Raw genomic sequence first — 22,338 nt, forward strand, 5'->3', positions numbered from 1 at the left:
CCCCCACTTCCTGTAGCGAGGCAGACCCGCCCCCACTTCCTGTAGCGAGGCAGACCCGCCCCCACTTCCTATAGCGAGGCAGACCCACCCCCACTTCCTGTAGCGAGGCAGACCCGCCCCCACTTCCTGTAGCGAGGCAGACCCGCCCCCACTTCCTATAGCGAGGCAGACCCGCCCCCACTTCCTGTAGCGAGGCAGACCCGCCCCCACTTCCTGTAGCGAGACAAAGACCCTCACCCAATTATTGTAATCTTTCTTGTCACCTCTGCTATTAAAGGCAGATTGCTCTTAACAACAGGCAGTACACAGCAAGTTAGACAGAAGGGAGACACCTTTTGGACGGCACTTTGAAGGGATATGTAGGACTGAAAACATTAAAATAATCCTTGATGGCCCCTTTATTTTGTGTTGACTTCAAAGTAGCCGATCCTCTGAGACCCACACAGAAGAACTTAAATTTTTTATTCGCACCCTCAGGTGAAGTCTATTATTGGGGCGCTATCGGGAGAAGAGCTGGACGGTCTAAAGCAAGAGCTGGAGTCCTTGAAGGAAGTATTCTCAATGGAAGAGTTTGACGATGATGAAGAGGTGGAGAAAGGTAATATCCCTTTAAAATCTCCTAGTGTAAAACTTCCTAGCTAAAATTCCATCCTTAGGAGGACCTGTCACCTGGTCAGATGTGGCCAATCTTTGCTCTTATTTTATTTCCACTGCTCCCCAGATTATTCAATCTTTTTTTTTTTTAAACCCACCATAAGGTTCCTGAGATATGAGCCTTTTTATTATGTGCTAATTTTAAAAACCACAGATGTCCGTAAATTAATTTGAGAAATGGCTCAGGGGAAAAAGTATTGAACACGTTTACTGAAATGTATTTAATACTTCGTACAAAAGCCTTTGTCGTGATGACAACTGCAAGACTCATGCTGTATGGGGAAACTAGTCGCAGGCATTGCTCAGGAGTGATTTTGGCCCACTCTTCAACACAAACTCTCTTGATATCCTGAAGGCTCTGTGAGCTCCTTCTATGAAATCTCAGCTTTAGTTCCTTCCATACATTTTCTGTTGGATTCAGGTCCGGTGATCGGCTCGGCTATTCTGGCAGCTTTATTTAGTTTCTCTTAAAACAATTTATAGTTTCCTTGGCTGTGTGTTTGGGATCATTGTCTTGCTGAAATGTACATCCTCGTTTCATCTACATCATTCTGGTACATGGTAGCAGATTTTTATCAAGAATGTCTCCGTACATTTGTCCATTCATCATTTCTTCAATGATATGAAGTTTGCCAGTGCCGTCAGCCCCACGCCATGATGTTCCCACCTCCATACTTCACTGATGGTATGGTGTTTTGGGGGTAATATGTAGTGCCCTTTGACTTCCATACATGGTAATTATTATGGAATCCAAAGAGTTCAATTTTTGTCTCAACTGACTATATTCTCCCAGTATTTCACAGGCTTGTCTATATGTTGTTGAGCAAACTTTAAATGTGCCTGAACATGTTTTTTCTTCAGCAATGTAGTCTTGCGTGGTGAGCGTGCATACAGGCCATGGAGGTCGAGTGCATTGCTTATAGCTTTCTTTGAAACAATTGTACCTGCCGATTCCTGGTATTTCTGTAGTACTCCACAGATAGTTTTTGGCTCTTGGAAAACTCTTCTGATAATTCTTTTCACTCTTCTGTCTGAAACCTTAAGGGGAGCATCTGGCCGTGACCAGTTTATAGTGAAATTGTTTGTTCCACTTCCATATTATGGCCCCAACAGTGCTCACTGGGACTTTCTGTAACCAGTGCCATCAGTATGTTTTGCAACAATAAGGTTTCAAAGGTCTTGAAACAGCTCACTGGTATTACCCATCATGAGATGTATCTTGTGTGGCACCTTGGTAATGAGACGCCTTTTTATAGGCCATCAGTTGAACCAGCTGATATTATTTGTCACTAAGTGGCAGGATTGCTTTCTGACTGATAGATTTAAGCTGGTGTCATGACTTTCCATAGCTTTTTGCACATCTTTCTTCATGTGTTCAATACTTTTTCCTGTGTCATTTATTGTTATTGCGCATAACATAATTTATAGATATGTATGGTTTGATTTCTTTGTCTGTGTGGATTGGATGTGTTGTTACCGACATCTGGTGAAAATTTCATGTCAATAGCACCTTTAGAAATAGATTTACATAGGAAATCATATGTATACAGTGAGGAAAATAAGCATTTGATGCGCTACAAAGTTTGTAAATTTTACCATCTACAAAGAATGCAGAGGTCTGTAATTTTTATTGTAGGTACACTTCACCTGTGAGAGACAGAATGTAAAAATAAAAACCAGTTAATAACATTGTATGATTTTTACATACCGTATATACTCGAGTATAAGCCGACCCGAGTATAAGCCGACCCCCCTAATTTTGCCACAAAAAACTGGGAAAACTTATTGACTCGAGTATAAGCCTAGGGTGGAAAATGCAGCAACTACCGGTGAATTTCAAAAATAAAAATAGATGCTCCATACCGTTCATTATGGCCCCATAGCTGTGCCATATAGTGCTCTGCACCGTTCATTATTGCCCCATAGCTGCCATATAGTGCTCTGCACCGTTCATTATTGCCCCATAGCTGCCATATAGTGCTCTGCATCGTTCAATATTGCCCCATAGCTGTGCCATATAGTGCTCTGCGCCGTTCATTATTGCCCCATAGATGTGCCATATAGTGCTCTGCGCCGTTCATTATTGCCCCATAGCTGTGCCATATAGTGCACTGCGCCGTTCATTGTTGCCCCATAGCTGTGCCATATAGTGCTCTGCACCGTTCATTATTGCCCCATAGATGTGCCATATAGTGCTCTGCGCCGTTCATTATTGCCCCATAGCTGTGTCATATAGTGCTCTGCACCGTTCATTATTGCCCCATAGCTGTGCCATATAGTGCTCTGCACCGTTCATTATTGCCCCATAGCTGTGCCATATAGTGCTCTGCGCCGTTCATTATTGCCCCATAGCTGTGCCATATAGTGCTCTGCACCGTTCATTATTGCCCCATAGCTGTGCCATATAGTGCTCTGCACCGTTCATTATTGCCCCATAGCTGTGCCATATAGTGCTCTGCGCCGTTCATTGTTGCCCCATAGCTGTGCCATATAGTGCTCTGCGCCGTTCATTGTTGCCCCATAGCTGTGCCATATAGTGCTCTGCGCCGTTCATTATTGCCCCATAGCTGTGCCATATAGTGCTCTGCACCGTTCATTATTGCCCCATAGCTGTGCCATATAGTGCTCTGCACCGTTCATTATTGCCCCATAGCTGTGCCATATAGTGCTCTGCACCGTTCATTATTGCCCCATAGCTGTGCCATATAGTACTCTGCACCGTTCATTATTGCCCCATAGCTGTGCCATATAGTGCTCTGCACCGTTCATTATTGCCCCATAGCTGCCATATAGTGCTCTGCACCGTTCATTATCACCCTATAGTTGTGCCATATAGTGCTCTGCACCATTCATTATTGCCCCATAGCTGCCATATAGTGCTCTGCACCGTTCATTATTGCCCCATAGCTGTGCCATATAGTACTCTGCACCGTTCATTATTGCCCCATAGCTGCCATATAGTGCTCTGTGCAGTTCATTATTGCCCCATAGCTGTGCCATATAAGGCTCTGCACCGTTCATTATTGCCCCATAGCTGTCATATAGTACTCTGCACCGTTCATTATTGCCCCATAGCTGTGCCATATAGTGCTCTGCACCGTTCATTATTGCCCCATAGCTGTGCCATATAGTGCTCTGCACCGTTCATTATTGCCCCATAGCTGCCATATAGTGCTCTGCACCGTTCATTATTGCCCCATAGCTGTGCCATATAGTGCTCTGCACCGTTGATTATTGCCCCATAGCTGTGCCATATAGTACTCTGCACCGTTCATTATTGCCCCATAGCTGCCATATAGTGCTCTGCACCGTTCATTATCGCCCTATAGTTGTGCCATATAGTGCTCTGCACCATTCATTATTGCCCCATAGCTGCCATATAGTGCTCTGCACCGTTCATTATTGCCCCATAGCTGTGCCATATAGTACTCTGCACCGTTCATTATTGCCCCATAGCTGCCATATAGTGCTCTGTGCAGTTCATTATTGCCCCATAGCTGTGCCATATAAGGCTCTGCACCGTTCATTATTGCCCCATAGCTGTCATATAGTACTCTGCACCGTTCATTATTGCCCCATAGCTGTGCCATATAGTGCTCTGCACCGTTCATTATTGCCCCATAGCTGTGCCATATAGTGCTCTGCACCGTTCATTATTGCCCCATAGCTGCCATATAGTGCTCTGCACCGTTCATTATTGCCCCATAGCTGCCATATAGTGCTCTGCACCGTTCATTATTGCCCCATAGCTGCCATATAGTGCTCTGCACCGTTCATTATTGCCCCATAGCTGTGCCATATAGTGCTCTGCACCGTTGATTATTGCCCCATAGCTGTGCCATATAGTACTCTGCACCGTTCATTATTGCCCCATAGCTGCCATATAGTGCTCTGCACCGTTCATTATCGCCCTATAGTTGTGCCATATAGTGCTCTGCACCATTCATTATTGCCCCATAGCTGCCATATAGTGCTCTGCACCGTTCATTATTGCCCCATAGCTGTGCCATATAGTACTCTGCACCGTTCATTATTGCCCCATAGCTGCCATATAGTGCTCTGTGCAGTTCATTATTGCCCCATAGCTGTGCCATATAAGGCTCTGCACCGTTCATTATTGCCCCATAGCTGTCATATAGTGCTCTGCACTGTTCATTATTGCCCCATAGCTGTCATATAGTGCTATGCACCGTTCATTATTGCCCCATAGCTGCCATATAGTGCTCTGCACCGTTCATTATTGCCCCATAGCTGCCATATAGTGCTCTGCACCGTTCATTATTGCCCCATAGCTGCCATATAGTGCTTTGCACCGTTCATTATTGCCCCATAGCTGTGCCATATAAAGCTGTGCCATTGCTGCTGCAATAAAAAAAAAATGCCACACTCACCTCGCTGCTTGCAGCTCCCGGCGTCCGGTCCCAGCGTCTCTCCGCACTGACTGATCAGGCAGAGGGCGGCGCGCACACTATACCTCATCGCGCCCTCTGACCTGCACAGTCAGAGCAAGAGGACGGGAAGACAGAGCGGCGCCCGGCGTGTGGAACGCGGACAGGTGAATATTACATACTTACCTGCTCCCGGCGTCCCGCTCCCCCTGTCTGTCACACGGTCTTCGGTGCCGCAGCCTCTTTCTCTATTAGCGGTCACCGGCACCGCTGATTAGAGAAATGAATATGCGGCTCCACCCCTATGGGATGTGGAGCCGCATATTCATTTTTCTAATGAGCGGTCCCACGTGACTGCTGAACAGGGGAAGAGCTGCAGCACCGAAGACAGTGTGACAGGCAGGGGGAGCGTCAGGAGCGCCGGGACTAGGTGAGTATGCCTCAGCGCCCTCTCCCCCCTCACCCGCCGACCCTGCCGCCCACCGTGACTCGAGTATAAGCCGAGAGGGGCACTTTCAGCCCAAAATTTTGGGCTGAAAATCTTGGCTTATACTCGAGTATATACGGTAATTCATTTGTATTTTATTGCATGAAATAAGTATTTGATCACCGACAAACCAGCAAGAATTCTGTCTCTCACAGACCTGTTAGTTTTTCTTTAAGAAGCCCTCCTACTCTGCACTCATTACCTGGATTAATTGTACCTTTTGGATTCATTACCTGTATAAAAGACACCTGTCCACACACTCAATCAATCACATTCAACCTCTCCACCGTGGCCAAGACCAAAGAGCTGTCTAAGGACACCAGGGACAAAGTTGTAGCCCTGCAAAAGGCTGGGATGGGCTGCAGGACAATAGACAAGCAGTGTGGTAAGAAGGTAACAACTGTAGGCACAATTATTAGAAAATGGAAAAAGCACAAGATGACTGTTAATCTTCCTCGGTCTGAGTCTCCATGCAAGATCTCGCCTCGTGGGGTAAGGATGATTCTGAGAAAGGTCATAAAAGTTTGCCAGTGACCATCTGGATGATCTAGAGGAACCACAGGAGAAGGTCATTTGGTCAGATGAGTCCAAAATAGAAGTTTTTAGTATCCACTCCACTCGCCGTGTTTGGAGGAAGAAGAAGGATAAGTGCAACCCAAGAACACCATCCCAACTGTGAAGCATGGTGGGGGAAACATCATACTTTGGGGTGCTTTTCAGCAAAGGGGACAGGACGACTGCACCCCATATTGAAGGGAGGATTGATGGGGTCATATATCGCAAAATTTTGCCCAACAACCTTCCACCCTCAGAGCATTGAAAATGGAACGTGACTGGGTCTTGCACCATGAAAAAGGACCCTAAACACACAGCCAGGGCAACTAACAAGTGGCTCGGTAAGAAGCATTTCAAAGTCCTGGAGTGTCCAGACCTGAACCCAATAGAAAATATCTGGAGGCAGCTGTAACTCAATGTTCCCCCGAAACCTAAAAGATCTGGTGAATTTATGTATGGAGGAGGGGGCCAAAATCCCTGCTGCAGAGTGTGCAAACCTGGTCGTGGACTACAGGAAACGTCTGACCTCTGTAATTACAAACAAAAGTTTCTGTACCAAATATTAAGTCCTGTTCTTCTATTGTATCAAATGCTTATTTCATGCAATAAAATGCTAATTAATTATATAAAAATCCTACAATGTGATTTTCTGTATTTTGTTTTTAGATTCTGACTCTCACAGGTGAAGTGTACCTGCGATAAAAATTACAGACCTCTGTACTCTTTGTAGGTGGGAAAACTTGCAAAATCTGACCCATTTTCCCCACTATATACTGTGTGTGTATGTATGTATGTATGTATGTATGTGTGTGTATATATATATATATATATATATATATATATATATATATATATATATATATATATATATATATATATATATATATACATACACATATATATATATACAGTACAGACCAAAAGTTTGGACACACCTTCTCAGTTAAAGATTTTTCTGTATTTTCATAACTATGAAAATTGTACATTCACACTGAAGGCATCAAAACTATGAATTAACACATGTGGAATTATATACTTAACAAAAAAGTGTGAAACAACTGAAATTATGTCTTATATTCTAGGTTCTTCAAAGTAGCCACCTTTTGCTTTGATGACTGCTTTGCACACTCTTGGCATTCTCTTGATGAGCTTCAAGAGGTAGTCACCAGGAATGGTCTTCCAACAATCTTGAAGGAGTTCCCAGAGATGCTTAGCACTTGTTGGCCCTTTTGCCTTCACTCTGCGGTCCAGCTCACCCCAAACCATCTATAGAGGCCAGGTCATCTGGCGTAGCACCCCATCACTCTCGTTCTTGGTCAAATAGCCCTTACACAGCCTGGAGGTGTGTTTGGGGGCATTGTCCTGTTGAAATATAAATGATGGTCCAACTAAACGCAAACCGGATGGAATAGCATGCTGCTGCAAGATGCTGTGGTAGCCATGCTGGTTCAGTATGCCTTCAATTTTGAATAAATCCCTAACAGTGTCACCAGCAAAGCCCCCCCACACCATCACACCTCCTCCTCCATGCTTCACGGTGGGAACCAGGCATGTAGGGTCCATCCGTTCACCTTTTCTGCCTCGCACAAAGACACGGTGGTTGGAGCCAAAGATCTCAAATTTGGACTCATCAGACCAAAGCACAGATTTCCACTGGTCTAATGTCCATTCCTTGTGTTCTTTAGCCCAAACAAGTCTCTTCTGCTTGTTGCCTGTCCTTAGCAGTGGTTTCCTAGCAGCTATTTTACCATGAAGGCCTGCTGCACAAAGTCTCCTCTTAACAGTTGTTGTAGAGATGTGTCTGCTCCTAGAACTCTGTGTGGCATTGACCTGGTCTCTAATCTGAGCTGCTGTTAACCTGCGGTTTCTGAGGCTGGTGACTCGGATAAACTTATCCTCAGAAGCAGAGGTGACTCTTGGTCTTCCTTTCCTGGGGCGGTCCTCATGTGAGCCAGTTTCTTTGTAGCGCTTGATGGTTTTTGCCACTGCACTTGGGACACTTTCAAAGTTTTCCCAATTTTTCGGACTGACTGGCCTTCATTTCTTAAAGTAATGATAGCCACTGGTTTTTCTTTACTTAGCTGCTTTTTTCTTGCCATAATACAAATTCTAACAGTCTATTCAGTAGGACTACCAGCTGTGTATCCACCAGACTTCTGCACAACACAACTGATGGTCCCAACCCCATTTATAAGGCAAGAAATCCCACTTATTAAACCTGACAGGGCACACCTGTGAAGGGAAAACCATTCCCGGTGACTACCTCTTGAAGCTCATCAAGAGAATGCCAAGATTGTGCAAAGCAGTCATCAAAGCAAAAGGTGGCTACATTGAAGAACCTAGAATATAAGACATAATTTCAGTTGTTTCACACTTTTTTGTTAAGTATATAATTCCACATGTGTTAATTCATAGTTTTGATGCCTTCAGTGTGAATGTACAATTTTCATACTCATGAAAATACAGAAAAATCTTTAAATGAGAAGGTGTGTCCAAACTTTTGGTCTGTACTGTGTGTGTGTGTATATATATATATATATATATATATATATATATATATATATATATATATATATATATATATATATATATATATATATATATATATATATATATAATGTATGTATATATAGATGCATATTTGTATTTCTTTTGAAAAGCAGAGAAAATGTCAGTAAATGTTGAACACGTCTTCAGCTCACCGCTGAAGACGTGTTCAACATTTACTGCTGATCGCGTCTTGTTCCGGCGTCTTCTCTATATACATCGGAGCCTCTTAGGAAATCAGTTCTTCGGGCTCTAGTAGGAACAACCTTGCGGCTGCCTGTGAGGATCAGACGTACTCGGCCATGTTGTGGGATTTATCAGGCAGGGTAACGCCGTGTACAGACCGTGTGTGAGGTCTCTGTAGTTGGGATTTAATATTAGATCAAAGCCGGCAGCCGCACAGTAGGATTTGGCCGCTCCGTGCTTTTATTTTCCTCCTCGTCCACCTCTTGACCCACTGTGTGTATGAAAATGCATCGTTATTCGACACGTCGATATTTTCGCACGCCGTGAGCTCCCTTACTAGCAAGATGTAGAAAAAATATCAAAGGCTGCAGGATCAGACTACACCTTCTTTGTTTGTAGTCTGTTCCCATGGAGACACATAGGCTTAAAGTGGTTCTTCACCTTTTAGGGACATAAATACATCTATTTTTGTCTAAAAAATCATTTTTGTAATAGAGTTTCATTGAAAATTATGCATTATTTGCCTGCTCTAGCCTCTCTGTTTCACTGCCTTGCTGGCTGCAGAGTGAGTTAACTGAGGATCTGTCAGTGAGCTCATTCTGATGGTTCAGTGGGAGAGATTGTAACAGATTTACCTCTGTTTCAGCTGATTTATGGATCATAGATCACATCTAGGTTGGATAATAAAAAGCCAATCGGGGCAAAATTTTTAATGAAACCTAAGTGCAAAAATGATTTTATTTTTTTGGCCCAAAATACATGCATATAAGTGAAAATAATTGCCCCCAGACTAGACTGTACTACAACATTCGTTCACTTGTAACACTTCTTTTTACTCCCAGGAGGTTAAAACGCCCCCTTTAATAATTCTCAGGGGTCTGATCTGTCCATGCTGATCTCAAACTCCCTTTTTGTTTCCTTAGCGGATGAAGATTTTGTGGAGGACATATCTGCTTTGTTCAAGGAGCTGCAGATCTCTGTGCGGCCGGAGAAACTGACAAACGTGAGTGTATGAATGTGCACACAATGGCGGAAGGTCCAGCTTTCTATTAAGCAAAGTGTGAAAATTCCCACTGGTGATCGGCGAAACCATGATTGGGCATGTTGGATTTCCACATGCCTCATCCATATATTTTGCCTGGAGGTGAGATCTGCCAGACACTAACACCTATAAAGTACCATCCCTTTTTTTTTTTTCATCGCCATGGCCTGCAAACGAAAAACATAAACCCTCACGTGGCTGCGTTGTAGTTTTTAATGACGCCATTCACTTTACCATATAATATACCGAAAAAAAAATTTCAATTCCATAAATTACTACTTTTTTCCTACGATTGTTGCAGATTTTCCGTGCTAATTTCACATGTATTTTACAAGAGGATCTGCCTCAAAAATCCATCGTAAAAAGAAGAAATAAGTGCATGTAATAATGGCAATGTAATACAAATCTTACATTTTAGATATATTTACAAGTCCTTTTTCCAATCCTTTTTGTTTCTATCCCGAATTGGGCGCCAAAAAGGTAGCCCTGCCATTTTGATCATTGTACTTGTGCCGTGTGTCATTGTGCCTGATGAAGGCCCCTTCTGGGGTGGAAACGCATTGTACAACTGGATGAGTAACACATCCCTTATGTAGCGGTACCATTTGGGAGTTAGGAGCTGCGCCTATAGTGATTGATAGTAATTTTTACCCCAAAATACATACATTTAAGTTAAGAAAAATGGGAAAAAATAGTGTGTAACTGATTGTCCACATGACCGCTATGTGCTGGGAATCATTTTCTCTAGTTACCCGTCTGGCATTAGACATTGATCTTATGTGGACCCAGAACCGTCCTGGGACTCTTTTGCCGCCCCTGCGATGGTAATCTCTATCCAGGCTGACTTTGAGTCGTCGGCCCAGTTTCCTAATTTTGCTCCGTGTGGATTTTAGCTTCCTGTAATTTCTTTCGCTCGCTGACCTCTCTTGACATTTAAGGCTCGAAAAGCCACGTACAGCTGGATGATTAAAGCGGAGGAGGAGGAGAAAGTGATGGGAACGGAGGAGAACACCGATCCACAGAGGAAGCCCACCATCGAGGTAACTTCAGAGTAACCAGATCTTGGTACATTTTCTATGCCCTCTATAGGGGTTTAATTTTTTTTTTACAATGGGCCTAAGAACTACCTACCTGCCTGTTGTGCCGGCGTCGATCTCTGCCGCCACAGAACGGTCACAGACCACTCGTACCGGCGATTAAGCGGCTTCTCCTCCGCCCTGCTCTGTTGACAGGGTGGGACTGGCGACGTCATGCTGATTGATAGCTGGCTCCCCACTGCCTAACTGCGGGGAGTCGGCTGTCAATCAGCATGACGTCAGCAGTCACTCCCCATCGACAGAGCAGCCTGGAAGAGGAAGAGCTGCTCTGCTGTCGTGGAACAGCTGAATCACCAGCAGGATCGGTCGGTGACCGCTCTGTTCCAGTACAGGGTAGAACAGGCAGATAATTAGTAACAATCTGCCTGTTAGTGTTTTTTAAACCCTTAATAAAAAAATAGCCCTTGACAATCACTTTAAAGATACAATTTTCTCCATCGAAGTCCTACGTTATTCCGATGGCCGGAGCAGCGATAATCAGATTCCATTTATTTCTAGCTCTTAGATCTTGATGGTTAGGAACAAGAATTCGGTGTGGCCCATCCTGTGACATCCAGCTTTAGATTTTGGCTGACCTTTTTTATTTCTATTTTTTTTAAGTTCTCAATTTTACGCTGTTGATCAGGAGCTGAGCCGCAGTTTTCGGCAGCAGTCACCGCACAGCGATCGGAGCTGCGTTGCTTCTGCTCCATTCGCTGCTGGCGGAGCTGTAAATAACTGATCAGGTGTAGAACTCCCCCCCCCCCCGATATCGATGATGTAGCCTAAAGAATGGTTATTAGTAACATAAAGCTGGACAATCCCTTGAAGCCACGGCAGCACAGACCGGTGCTGTGGAAAAGCAAATTTCCCTAATAAGACGACTTGGGGAAAAAATGAATATATTGCAAAGTCCTACAGACTAATCATCTTTCTGGGAATTCGGAGGTACAACTTCATAAAGGGCTCCTCCAGCCAGAAATGATAATGTGGTTAGTGGATGCTGGAGCCCCCTACATTGCACAGATGTATAATAGGGTGACCACCCTGTCTATAACACTGACATATGGCATAACGGAGGGCGGCATTTCTCCTCCTTCTGTACCATATCAGTGGTATCTGCATGGAGCAGTGAGAAGCCCGATTGTAGGGCAGATCCAGGAATACACACTAATGTTCCTCTTCTCTTTTGTCAGGATATCCATGAATTTGCCATTCGTAGCCTCGCGGAGCAAACAGCCTGTGCCATAGAAGTCTTCCATAAGTCGGCCGCATTAATTCTGCACGGAGACGCCCAAGTGCCAGCAGTGACACGGGGCAAAGCACTATCGCAGTAAGGGTTTAATCCAGCCGTATATCCGTCATCAATGTTTGTTCAAGGCGGCCTGGAGGCTAAATTTATTGCTCGATCGACCCTAATAGAAATTGTGGGAAATAATTTTATTTGAAACCATCCCCTTTAACGGTTGCTTTAAATGTCTTAACTTTCTCACCACCAGAATGACTGTTGCACTGTGCAGGGAGCTGTCGCAGCTGTCAAAGAGGATGACCACCCTCCTGACAACCGCAGGGGTAAGCGTCGTGTCATCGCGTACATTACAGGCACCCATAGCATTAATATCGCTGCACAATATGGACGCCGTGTGGGAGCGCCGCTCCGAACAACATAAACGTTTCTGCGATTCAGATTTCGGCCGTCGAGAACAGAAGAAATACACAGGCTTGGAATGTCCAGCGATCTCCAGGGTCTTCCCGGAGTGTTCTTTTCTTTTTTTTTTTCTTTTTTTATAGCTATTATGAATATAGGCGATCCGTACATACTGAGGTATGTAAAAGTTTGGGCACCAAGGTTAAAATGAAATGATCTCTTAAAGGCTTAAAATTAAAGATGACACATTTCCTTTCTATTTTAGGCAAAAAAATGTCATCTTTTACATTTTAAAAATTACTTTTGAAAGTATCTCCGCTTGTAAATGCTTTTTGTAGCCAGCCAAGAGGCTCTCAGCTCTTGTTTGAGGGATTTGTTGAAATTTCATTGAATCCATTCTTCCCTCTACCTGTGAAATGTTCACTGTGCCATTGGCTGCAACACAACCCCAAAGCATGAGTGATCCACCCCCATGCTAAATGGTTGGCGAGATGTTCTTTTCCTGAAATTCTGTGTCCTTTTTTCTCCACACATACCTTTCATCATTGTGGCGAGAGTCCTATTTTAACTTCATCAGTCCACAGGACTTGTTTCCAAAATGCATCAGGCTTGTTTAGATGTTCTTTTGCATAATTCTGTCACTGATTTTAATGGTGAAGACGCAGGAGAAGTTTTCTTCTGATGACTCTTCCATAAAGGCCATATTTGTCCACTTGTCTCTGAACAGTAGAACAATGTACCACAACGCCAGAGTCTGCAAAATCTTTCTGAAGGTCTTTTGCAGTCAAGTGGATGTTCTGATTTGCCTCTTGAGCAATCCTACTAGCAGCTCTCACTGAAATTTAGCTTGATCTTCCAGATGTTATCTTGACCTCCACTGCTCCTAATATATGGCATTTCTTAATTACATTTCAAACTCAAGAAAGAGCAACTTTTAAATGCTTTGCTGTTACCTTACAGCCTTCTCCTGCTTTGTGGGCCTCCACCAATTTCAGAGTGCTAGTCAGCTGCTTAGAAGAACCCATGGCTGCTGTTTTTTGCAGAAGGTTAGAGGAGACTGGGTTTTTATAAAGCCGGGAAATTTGCATCATCTGGCCTTTCCTAACGATGATGGTGAACAAATCATTACCCTAGCAGGCTAATTAAGGTCTGAAACTTTGGTCAAAGTTATATGGGCACACAAAACTCCAAACTTTTGCATGTGCCCATTTTCCTTTTTGCATTTTTTAAAATACTAAAGATGGAAATATATGAATTTTGCCTTAAATACAAAGGCAATGTGTCATCTTCAACTTTAGGCCTTTTAGAGATCATTTCATCTTCAACTTATAACAGCGGTTTTGACCAGGGGTGCCCAAACTTTTACATGCCACTGTACATTTAGGTGGTTCATACATAATTAGCAGAATTTATACCTTCATGTTTACTCCATCTACGTCATTTCAATCATCTTCCATACTGTAGATTGACCACTAGGTGGCAGTGTCTTTACCTGTAAGTTTTGTTAGTTTGCAGACATGTGGCCTCTACGAGGGTCCGCTCCTGCAGACCTTCACTGCTATCCGTCTACAGAGATTATCAGTGGCAGGATTAATATAGTAGTCCAGGAGCTCGTGTCCTAGGGGTCAGTAATCTCTGCAGTTACACCAAAAAGGTTCATTTATTACCCGTCTCATCACAGATCTGGCGGGGGTTCATACCGACCTTTTCTTTCCCCCATGTGCTGTGAAGCCCTTTAATAGGGGCATTAGGACAGACCTTTTTATTCTGCACATAAAGGATAATCGGCTAATATTTATATTATTTCCAGGCATCTGAAAAATCGGACATCCTGAACCCTTTAATCACAGGAGTATTCCTAGAGGTGAGTCTGTTCCTTGCATTAATTTTCTTATTTATTGCTACATTGAGTTGGGCGCCTTCCATAGATGCAGGCTGGAATCCTACAATGGGAGGGAATACAGGACTATGGTCTGCACTGCCTGTAACCACCACCAGGGGGCAGATGGACCCCGCAGTACCCGAGAACAGCCACTACACTGCGCACTTCCACTTGCCATCTGACCTGGGGGTGTCAGTTGTCTGCTCCGCCCCTGATCTGATACTGGTAAAATCATGAGTAGCACCGTCCTGGATCACCCCTTTAATATTAAAGAGGATATCCACAACACAAGCTAAACACGTGTGATCAGTGAGGGGCCCGACCCATCATCAGAAAAGGGATGTTACCCGTGTGAATAGAGTGCATTTGTGTTTTCTCCACTTCATTCACTGTTTATAGGAATGGTGGTCACTGGTCAGACATGATCACTACGCCACCCATAGAAGTGAATGAAATGGTGGTCACACATGATCACTACGCCACCCATAGAAGTGAATGAAATGGTGGTCACACATGATCACTACACCACCCATAGAAGTGAATGAAATGGTGGTCACACATGATCACTACACCACCCATAGAAGTGAATGAAATGGTGGTCACACATGATCGCTATGCTGCCCATAGAAGTGAATGAAATGGTGGTAACACATGATCGCTACCCTACCCATAGAAGTGAATGAAATGGTGGTCACACATGATCACTACACCACCCATAGAAGTGAATGAAATGGTGGTCACACATGATCACTACGCCACCCATAGAAGTGAATGAAATGGTGGTCACACATGATCGCTATGCTGCCCATAGAAGTGAATGAAATGGTGGTCACACATGATCGCTACCCTACCCATAGAAGTGAATGAAATGGTGGTCACACATGATCACTACACCACCCATAGAAGTGAATGAAATGGTGGTCACACATGATCACTACGCCACCCATAGAAGTGAATGAAATGGTGGTCACACATGATCGCTACCCTACCCATAGAAGTGAATGAAATGGTGGTCACACATGATCACTACACCACCCATAGAAGTGAATGAAATGGTGGTCACACATGATCGCTATGCTGCCCATAGAAGTGAATGAAATGGTGGTAACACATGATCGCTACCCTACCCATAGAAGTGAATGACATGGTAGTAACACATGATCGCTACGCCACCCATAGAAGTGAATGAAATGATGGTCACACATGATCGCTACGCTACCCATAGAAGTGAATGAAATGGTGGTCACACATGATCGCTACGCTACCCATAGAAGTGAATGAAATGGTGGTCACACATGATCGCTACACTACCCATAGAAGTGAATGAAACGATGGTCACACATGATCGCTACACTACCCATAGAAGTGAATGAAACGATGGTCACACATGATCGCTATGCCACTCATAGAAGTGAATGAAATGGTGGTCACACATGATCGCTACACTACCCATAGAAGTGAATGACATGGTGGTCGCAAATGATCGCTACGCTACCCATAGAAGTGAATGAAATGGTGGTCACACATGATCGCTACGCTACCCATAGAAGTGAATGAAATGGTGGTCACACATGATCGCTACACTACCCATAGAAGTGAATGAAACGATGGTCACACATGATCGCTACACTACCCATAGAAGTGAATGAAACGATGGTCACACATGATCGCTACACTACCCATAGAAGTGAATGAAACGATGGTCACACATGATCGCTACACTACCCATAGAAGTGAATGAAATGGTAGTAACACATGATCGCTATGCCACTCATAGAAGTGAATGAAACGATGGTCACACATGATCGCTACGCTACCCATAGAAGTGAATGAAATGGTAGTAACACATGATCGCTATGCCACTCATAGAAGTGAATGACATGGTGGTAACACATGATCGCTATGCCACTCATAGAAGTGAATGACATGGTGGTAACACATGATCGCTATGCCACTCATAGAAGTGAATGAAACGATGGTCACACATGATCGCTACGCTACCCATAGAAGTGAATGAAATGGTAGTAACACATGATCACTACGCCACCCATAGAAGTGAATGAAATGATGGTCACACATGATCGCTTCTCCACCCATAGAAGTGAATGAAATGGTGGTAACACATGATCGCCGCCCTACCCATAGAAGTGAATGAAATGGTAGTAACACATGATCACTACACCACCCATAGGAGTGAATGAAATGATGGTCACACATGATCGCTTCTCCACCCATAGAAGTGAATGAAATGGTGGTCACACATGATCGCTATGCTGCCCATAGAAGTGAATGAAATGGTGGTAACACATGATCGCTACCCTACCCATAGAAGTGAATGAAATGGTGGTCACACATGATCACTACACCACCCATAGAAGTGAATGAAATGGTGGTCACACATGATCACTACGCCACCCATAGAAGTGAATGAAATGGTGGTCACACATGATCGCTATGCTGCCCATAGAAGTGAATGAAATGGTGGTCACACATGATCGCTACCCTACCCATAGAAGTGAATGAAATGGTGGTCACACATGATCACTACACCACCCATAGAAGTGAATGAAATGGTGGTCACACATGATCACTACGCCACCCATAGAAGTGAATGAAATGGTGGTCACACATGATCGCTACCCTACCCATAGAAGTGAATGAAATGGTGGTCACACATGATCACTACACCACCCATAGAAGTGAATGAAATGGTGGTCACACATGATCGCTATGCTGCCCATAGAAGTGAATGAAATGGTGGTAACACATGATCGCTACCCTACCCATAGAAGTGAATGACATGGTAGTAACACATGATCGCTACGCCACCCATAGAAGTGAATGAAATGATGGTCACACATGATCGCTACGCTACCCATAGAAGTGAATGAAATGGTGGTCACACATGATCGCTACGCTACCCATAGAAGTGAATGAAATGGTGGTCACACATGATCGCTACACTACCCATAGAAGTGAATGAAACGATGGTCACACATGATCGCTACACTACCCATAGAAGTGAATGAAACGATGGTCACACATGATCGCTATGCCACTCATAGAAGTGAATGAAATGGTGGTCACACATGATCGCTACACTACCCATAGAAGTGAATGACATGGTGGTCGCAAATGATCGCTACGCTACCCATAGAAGTGAATGAAATGGTGGTCACACATGATCGCTACGCTACCCATAGAAGTGAATGAAATGGTGGTCACACATGATCGCTACACTACCCATAGAAGTGAATGAAACGATGGTCACACATGATCGCTACACTACCCATAGAAGTGAATGAAACGATGGTCACACATGATCGCTACACTACCCATAGAAGTGAATGAAACGATGGTCACACATGATCGCTACACTACCCATAGAAGTGAATGAAATGGTAGTAACACATGATCGCTATGCCACTCATAGAAGTGAATGAAACGATGGTCACACATGATCGCTACGCTACCCATAGAAGTGAATGAAATGGTAGTAACACATGATCGCTATGCCACTCATAGAAGTGAATGACATGGTGGTAACACATGATCGCTATGCCACTCATAGAAGTGAATGACATGGTGGTAACACATGATCGCTATGCCACTCATAGAAGTGAATGAAACGATGGTCACACATGATCGCTACGCTACCCATAGAAGTGAATGAAATGGTAGTAACACATGATCACTACGCCACCCATAGAAGTGAATGAAATGATGGTCACACATGATCGCTTCTCCACCCATAGAAGTGAATGAAATGGTGGTAACACATGATCGCCGCCCTACCCATAGAAGTGAATGAAATGGTAGTAACACATGATCACTACACCACCCATAGGAGTGAATGAAATGATGGTCACACATGATCGCTTCTCCACCCATAGAAGTGAATGAAATGGTGGTAACACATGATCGCTATGCCACTCATAGAAGTGAATGAAACGATGGTCACACATGATCGCTACGCTACCCATAGAAGTGAATGAAATGGTAGTAACACATGATCGCTATGCCACTCATAGAAGTGAATGACATGGTGGTAACACATGATCGCTATGCCACTCATAGAAGTGAATGACATGGTGGTAACACATGATCGCTATGCCACTCATAGAAGTGAATGACATGGTGGTAACACATGATCGCTATGCCACTCATAGAAGTGAATGAAACGATGGTCACACATGATCGCTACGCTACCCATAGAAGTGAATGAAATGGTAGTAACACATGATCGCTACCCTACCCATAGAAGTGAATGAAATGGTGGTCACACATGATCGCTACCCTACCCATAGAAGTGAATGAAATGGTGGTCACACATGATCGCTTTACTAAAAAGTATTTATTATGACCAGTATCACAACGTGTTTCGCCTGTATCCAGCCTTCATCTGGGGCATCGCCTTGGTGCTTTCTCCTGATGAAGGCTGGACACAGCTGAAACGCTTTGTGATACTGTTCTTAATAAATATCTTTCATGATCAAGGACCCCCACGGATCATAGATTAATTTCTTGGTGCCGGGTCATCTATGGTGCCCCCTCCGGCAGACCCGGCACAGCCATTGCTGACCTCATTCCTTCCTTATTCCTCCGCAGGCATCGAACAGCGCTTCCTACATCCAAGATGCATTCCAGCTTCTGCTTCCTGTGCTTGAGATCTCCCACATCCAGAGCAGGACGGCGTCTAAGGGGGTCTAGGACGAGACCCTCGCCCTCCAGTCTGGGACACGCGGCAGGTTTAGAAGAAACCAGGAAGCGAAAAAACAAAATTTTGAGTGAAGATTTCTACTTTTGACTTGTATCACTAAAATAAGTGTCGTGTGTCCGCGAGCTCTACACTTTATGGTTTACCGTTCTGACGTTAAAGGGGTGATAAGACGACCGACCGGGGGTGGGGGTAATCGAGAATCGCATCTGTCGCTAACATTTTCCTTTTTCCGCACTGAAATCTGCGGCCCCTTCGGAACTGGAACTGGAAGGGTCCTCTTAGTTGATAAATGAACTTTCACAAGCAATATGGGGCTATCCTGCTGTTATGGAGCTCTTAAGCCATTGTGTGACTTGTAGTGCCTCCTGCAGACAGTCCTGAGTGTGGCAGGGACGATTGAACTTGCGCACCACATTTGCACTAGTTTGCATGAAGCCGCGGTAAAACTGCACTGTATAATGTACGACAGCAATGAGGCTGACATATACCGTCACACAGTCACATAAAGGAATGTTTTCATGGTCGCTTCTATGGTCGTTCAGTGTAATCAGATGATTATGGAGGAGGTTAGAGAATGGTTCCCTGGTGGTCCAGAGTAGTGGAGGGGTTATTGGCTGACCAGGGTGGTCCATGAGTTAGCGATTAGTGTAGACATACTGCCTCCATCTGCGCCAGGCTGGGGTAGAAGATTGGGGTCCGTATTTGGTGGTCTAGTGGCTCACTCAGCTCCCCAGGCTTCATTAATGTGTCCCCCCACTCATGGTGTCCTGCTTCCCTGCCTACCCTGCACATATACAAGCGCCAGGCGGCCATATACAGGACCGTGCGGCGGTTCTCTCTGCGATCAAGCTGAGCGCTTAGTGAGCGATCAGCCCAGTCATTAGGGAGAAGACTCCGGGCGATCCGACAAGACTTTTTCATACACAAATACATCATTTTTTTTTTTTTTTTCTAGATTTGCAAATGGTTGATTTTATTCCTCCATTAATCGATTTTTTTTTCCATTTGATCTACAGAAGAAGACGGCATCTCGTGGTCTTAAAGGAGCTCTCTGGGATGGTTCAAAAACGAACTATGGGCAGGAAACTATACATACATGCATGATATAGGTATATATACTACACATAATAAGAAATACTCGCATATAAAGTCCATCTAGTGGACCCTGATGGTCCTGCAGCAAAGAAACCACGTGACCGCTGCAGTCAATCACTGGCCTCAGTGGTCACGTGCAGCCAATCTCCGGCCTCAGTGGTAATATTTGATATCATTGATGCCAGTAATTGACTGGATCTGTCCCATGAATGATGGACGTGATGTCATCGCGGTAGGGAATGACATACACAAGTGTCTTTTTTTTTTTTTTAAAGGGATACATGTTTAATCCAGAAATAAGAAATGTATCATCCGACTAAAAGTCTGTTGCTTTATTTAGTAATTTATTTTTAATATGCCATTATAATATATACATTTTCTGTGGATGTGAATAAAGAAAGCAATATTATAAAATCGGTGCAGAAAACGGACGCTGAAATCTTCATCCAGTACAGTTACATCCGTTCAGCATCTGTTATCACACATGAAAACCCATGAAACCATATGAAACAGACAGCGCTCGGCTGCCACATGGACGGCATACGCGTGCCGCCCGTTTTTTTTTTTTCCATTGATTTGAATGGGCGAGTTTGAACCGTATTTTTTTTACTTTTGTGAAAAAAATCGGTCCTCAAAAAAACAGACGTGTGAACAGCTCCAGGGACTATAATGGGTTTTGGCTAGGACACGTATGTCGAAAACTGACGTCTGAGGCTTTCCTCCAGGTTGTGTGAGCACTCGAGGTTCTCATCCTAATATCATTTCACCAGGAAAACTCAGTAAAAACCACTATTGGATTGTAAGCTCGCTGCGGATTTATCTGTTGCGTAAATGAGACCGATTTATCGCTTTGCAATGCAAAGAGTGAAATCTGCAGCGAAATCAACGTCAAAATCTGCATGTAACACGCTGATTTTGGTGCAGATTTGAAAACCGGATTAAGCCAATGTTCAGTTTGCCGCTTTTTTATGCTGCTTTTTACAGAAAAAGGTAAAGCTATGAGATTTCAGATATTTCCTGCACACGCTGCAGCCGCGGAGACTCGGAACATGTTTTTTGAGCACGCCGAAGACACTCTGTTAGTACCCGAGCATGCTCAGATAACACCTCATTCGAGCACGTTCGCTCATCACTTCTCACAACAAGGGTCTAAAACTAACTTTATTAAACATTTCCCGTGCACAAAGCACACAAGTAATTTGCACCTTCTAAAGCAAATATTGTAGACAAAAATGATGAAGATGCCGCACTTCGGGCTTTTGGAATGCAGCAGTTTTACTATCAAGAGAGCAAGTTTTGGCTGCAGAGAAAAAATATGTGTGAAGGTCATATGGATGATGCCCGCAATATGCTATCCTGAAATGCGTGGGCAGGACCGCCGGCTGTAGATGACTGACTCCATCTCATCTTTCACACACCATGGAGCCACAGACTGTGCGTTGAGCCCACTACGACTATGCCATACGTCACCCCTGCTGCCTCATCCTCTACAAATCAGCCGCTCAGGAGCCAAATCTGTATTTTTCTGTCTGTATATTTATATTTGTGTGGCTACAAAACCTGAAATAAAAGCCTATTAACGTTTAACCTTTGTGACTGATGTGATGGGGGACTGGGGACATCCCATTGGACCTGTCGGGGCGCAGAATTTTGGAGTCTTGGAATGATTCGTTTCTCAGCTTAGGCCTATATTATGGGAAGGGACACCTTTTGGGGACAATTTTAATATTTTTTTTTCTTAAAGGGGTTGACAACTACTAGGACAACCCCTTGAATTCAATGTTTGGCCACGATCAAATAAAAATGGCTTATACATATCTTCCATGCCGGCGCCGTTCTGACAGTGTCGGCACTCGCGGTCCCGGGACTCTCGTGGGGTGGAACGACACGTGGTGCCCGGCGCCCAATCAGAGCTGGCATCGCTGTACCCTCTTTCATAAGACTTGAACATGAAGAAGAAGTCTAAGATCAGCGGCAGCCCTGACTTGATCGTCATTTTGTACATAGGTGGGGACAGTCACACCACCGCTGATTGGGCGCCGGGAATCACGTGTCGCG

The 22,338-nt window shown here is 44.2% G+C and overlaps 1 protein-coding gene across 1 annotated transcript in view; it reads left to right on the top strand.

The window, feature by feature from the left end:
- The window catches only part of FAM114A2 (family with sequence similarity 114 member A2), a 34,616-nt gene extending 12,749 nt beyond the window's left edge, over window positions 1-21,867 (top strand). Inside the window, exons 8-14 of the mRNA XM_069763525.1 lie at window positions 478-598; window positions 9,741-9,820; window positions 10,798-10,899; window positions 12,132-12,268; window positions 12,435-12,507; window positions 14,394-14,447; window positions 19,074-21,867. Coding sequence (XP_069619626.1) covers window positions 478-598; window positions 9,741-9,820; window positions 10,798-10,899; window positions 12,132-12,268; window positions 12,435-12,507; window positions 14,394-14,447; window positions 19,074-19,175 — 669 coding nt within the window. The 3' untranslated portion in view covers window positions 19,176-21,867. The remainder of the gene's footprint in view (window positions 1-477; window positions 599-9,740; window positions 9,821-10,797; window positions 10,900-12,131; window positions 12,269-12,434; window positions 12,508-14,393; window positions 14,448-19,073) is intronic.
- The last annotated feature ends 471 nt before the right edge of the window (window positions 21,868-22,338 follow it).

Source organism: Ranitomeya imitator, chromosome 4 (genome assembly GCF_032444005.1).
Source record: "Ranitomeya imitator isolate aRanImi1 chromosome 4, aRanImi1.pri, whole genome shotgun sequence".
Classification (NCBI taxonomy): domain Eukaryota; kingdom Metazoa; phylum Chordata; class Amphibia; order Anura; family Dendrobatidae; genus Ranitomeya; species Ranitomeya imitator.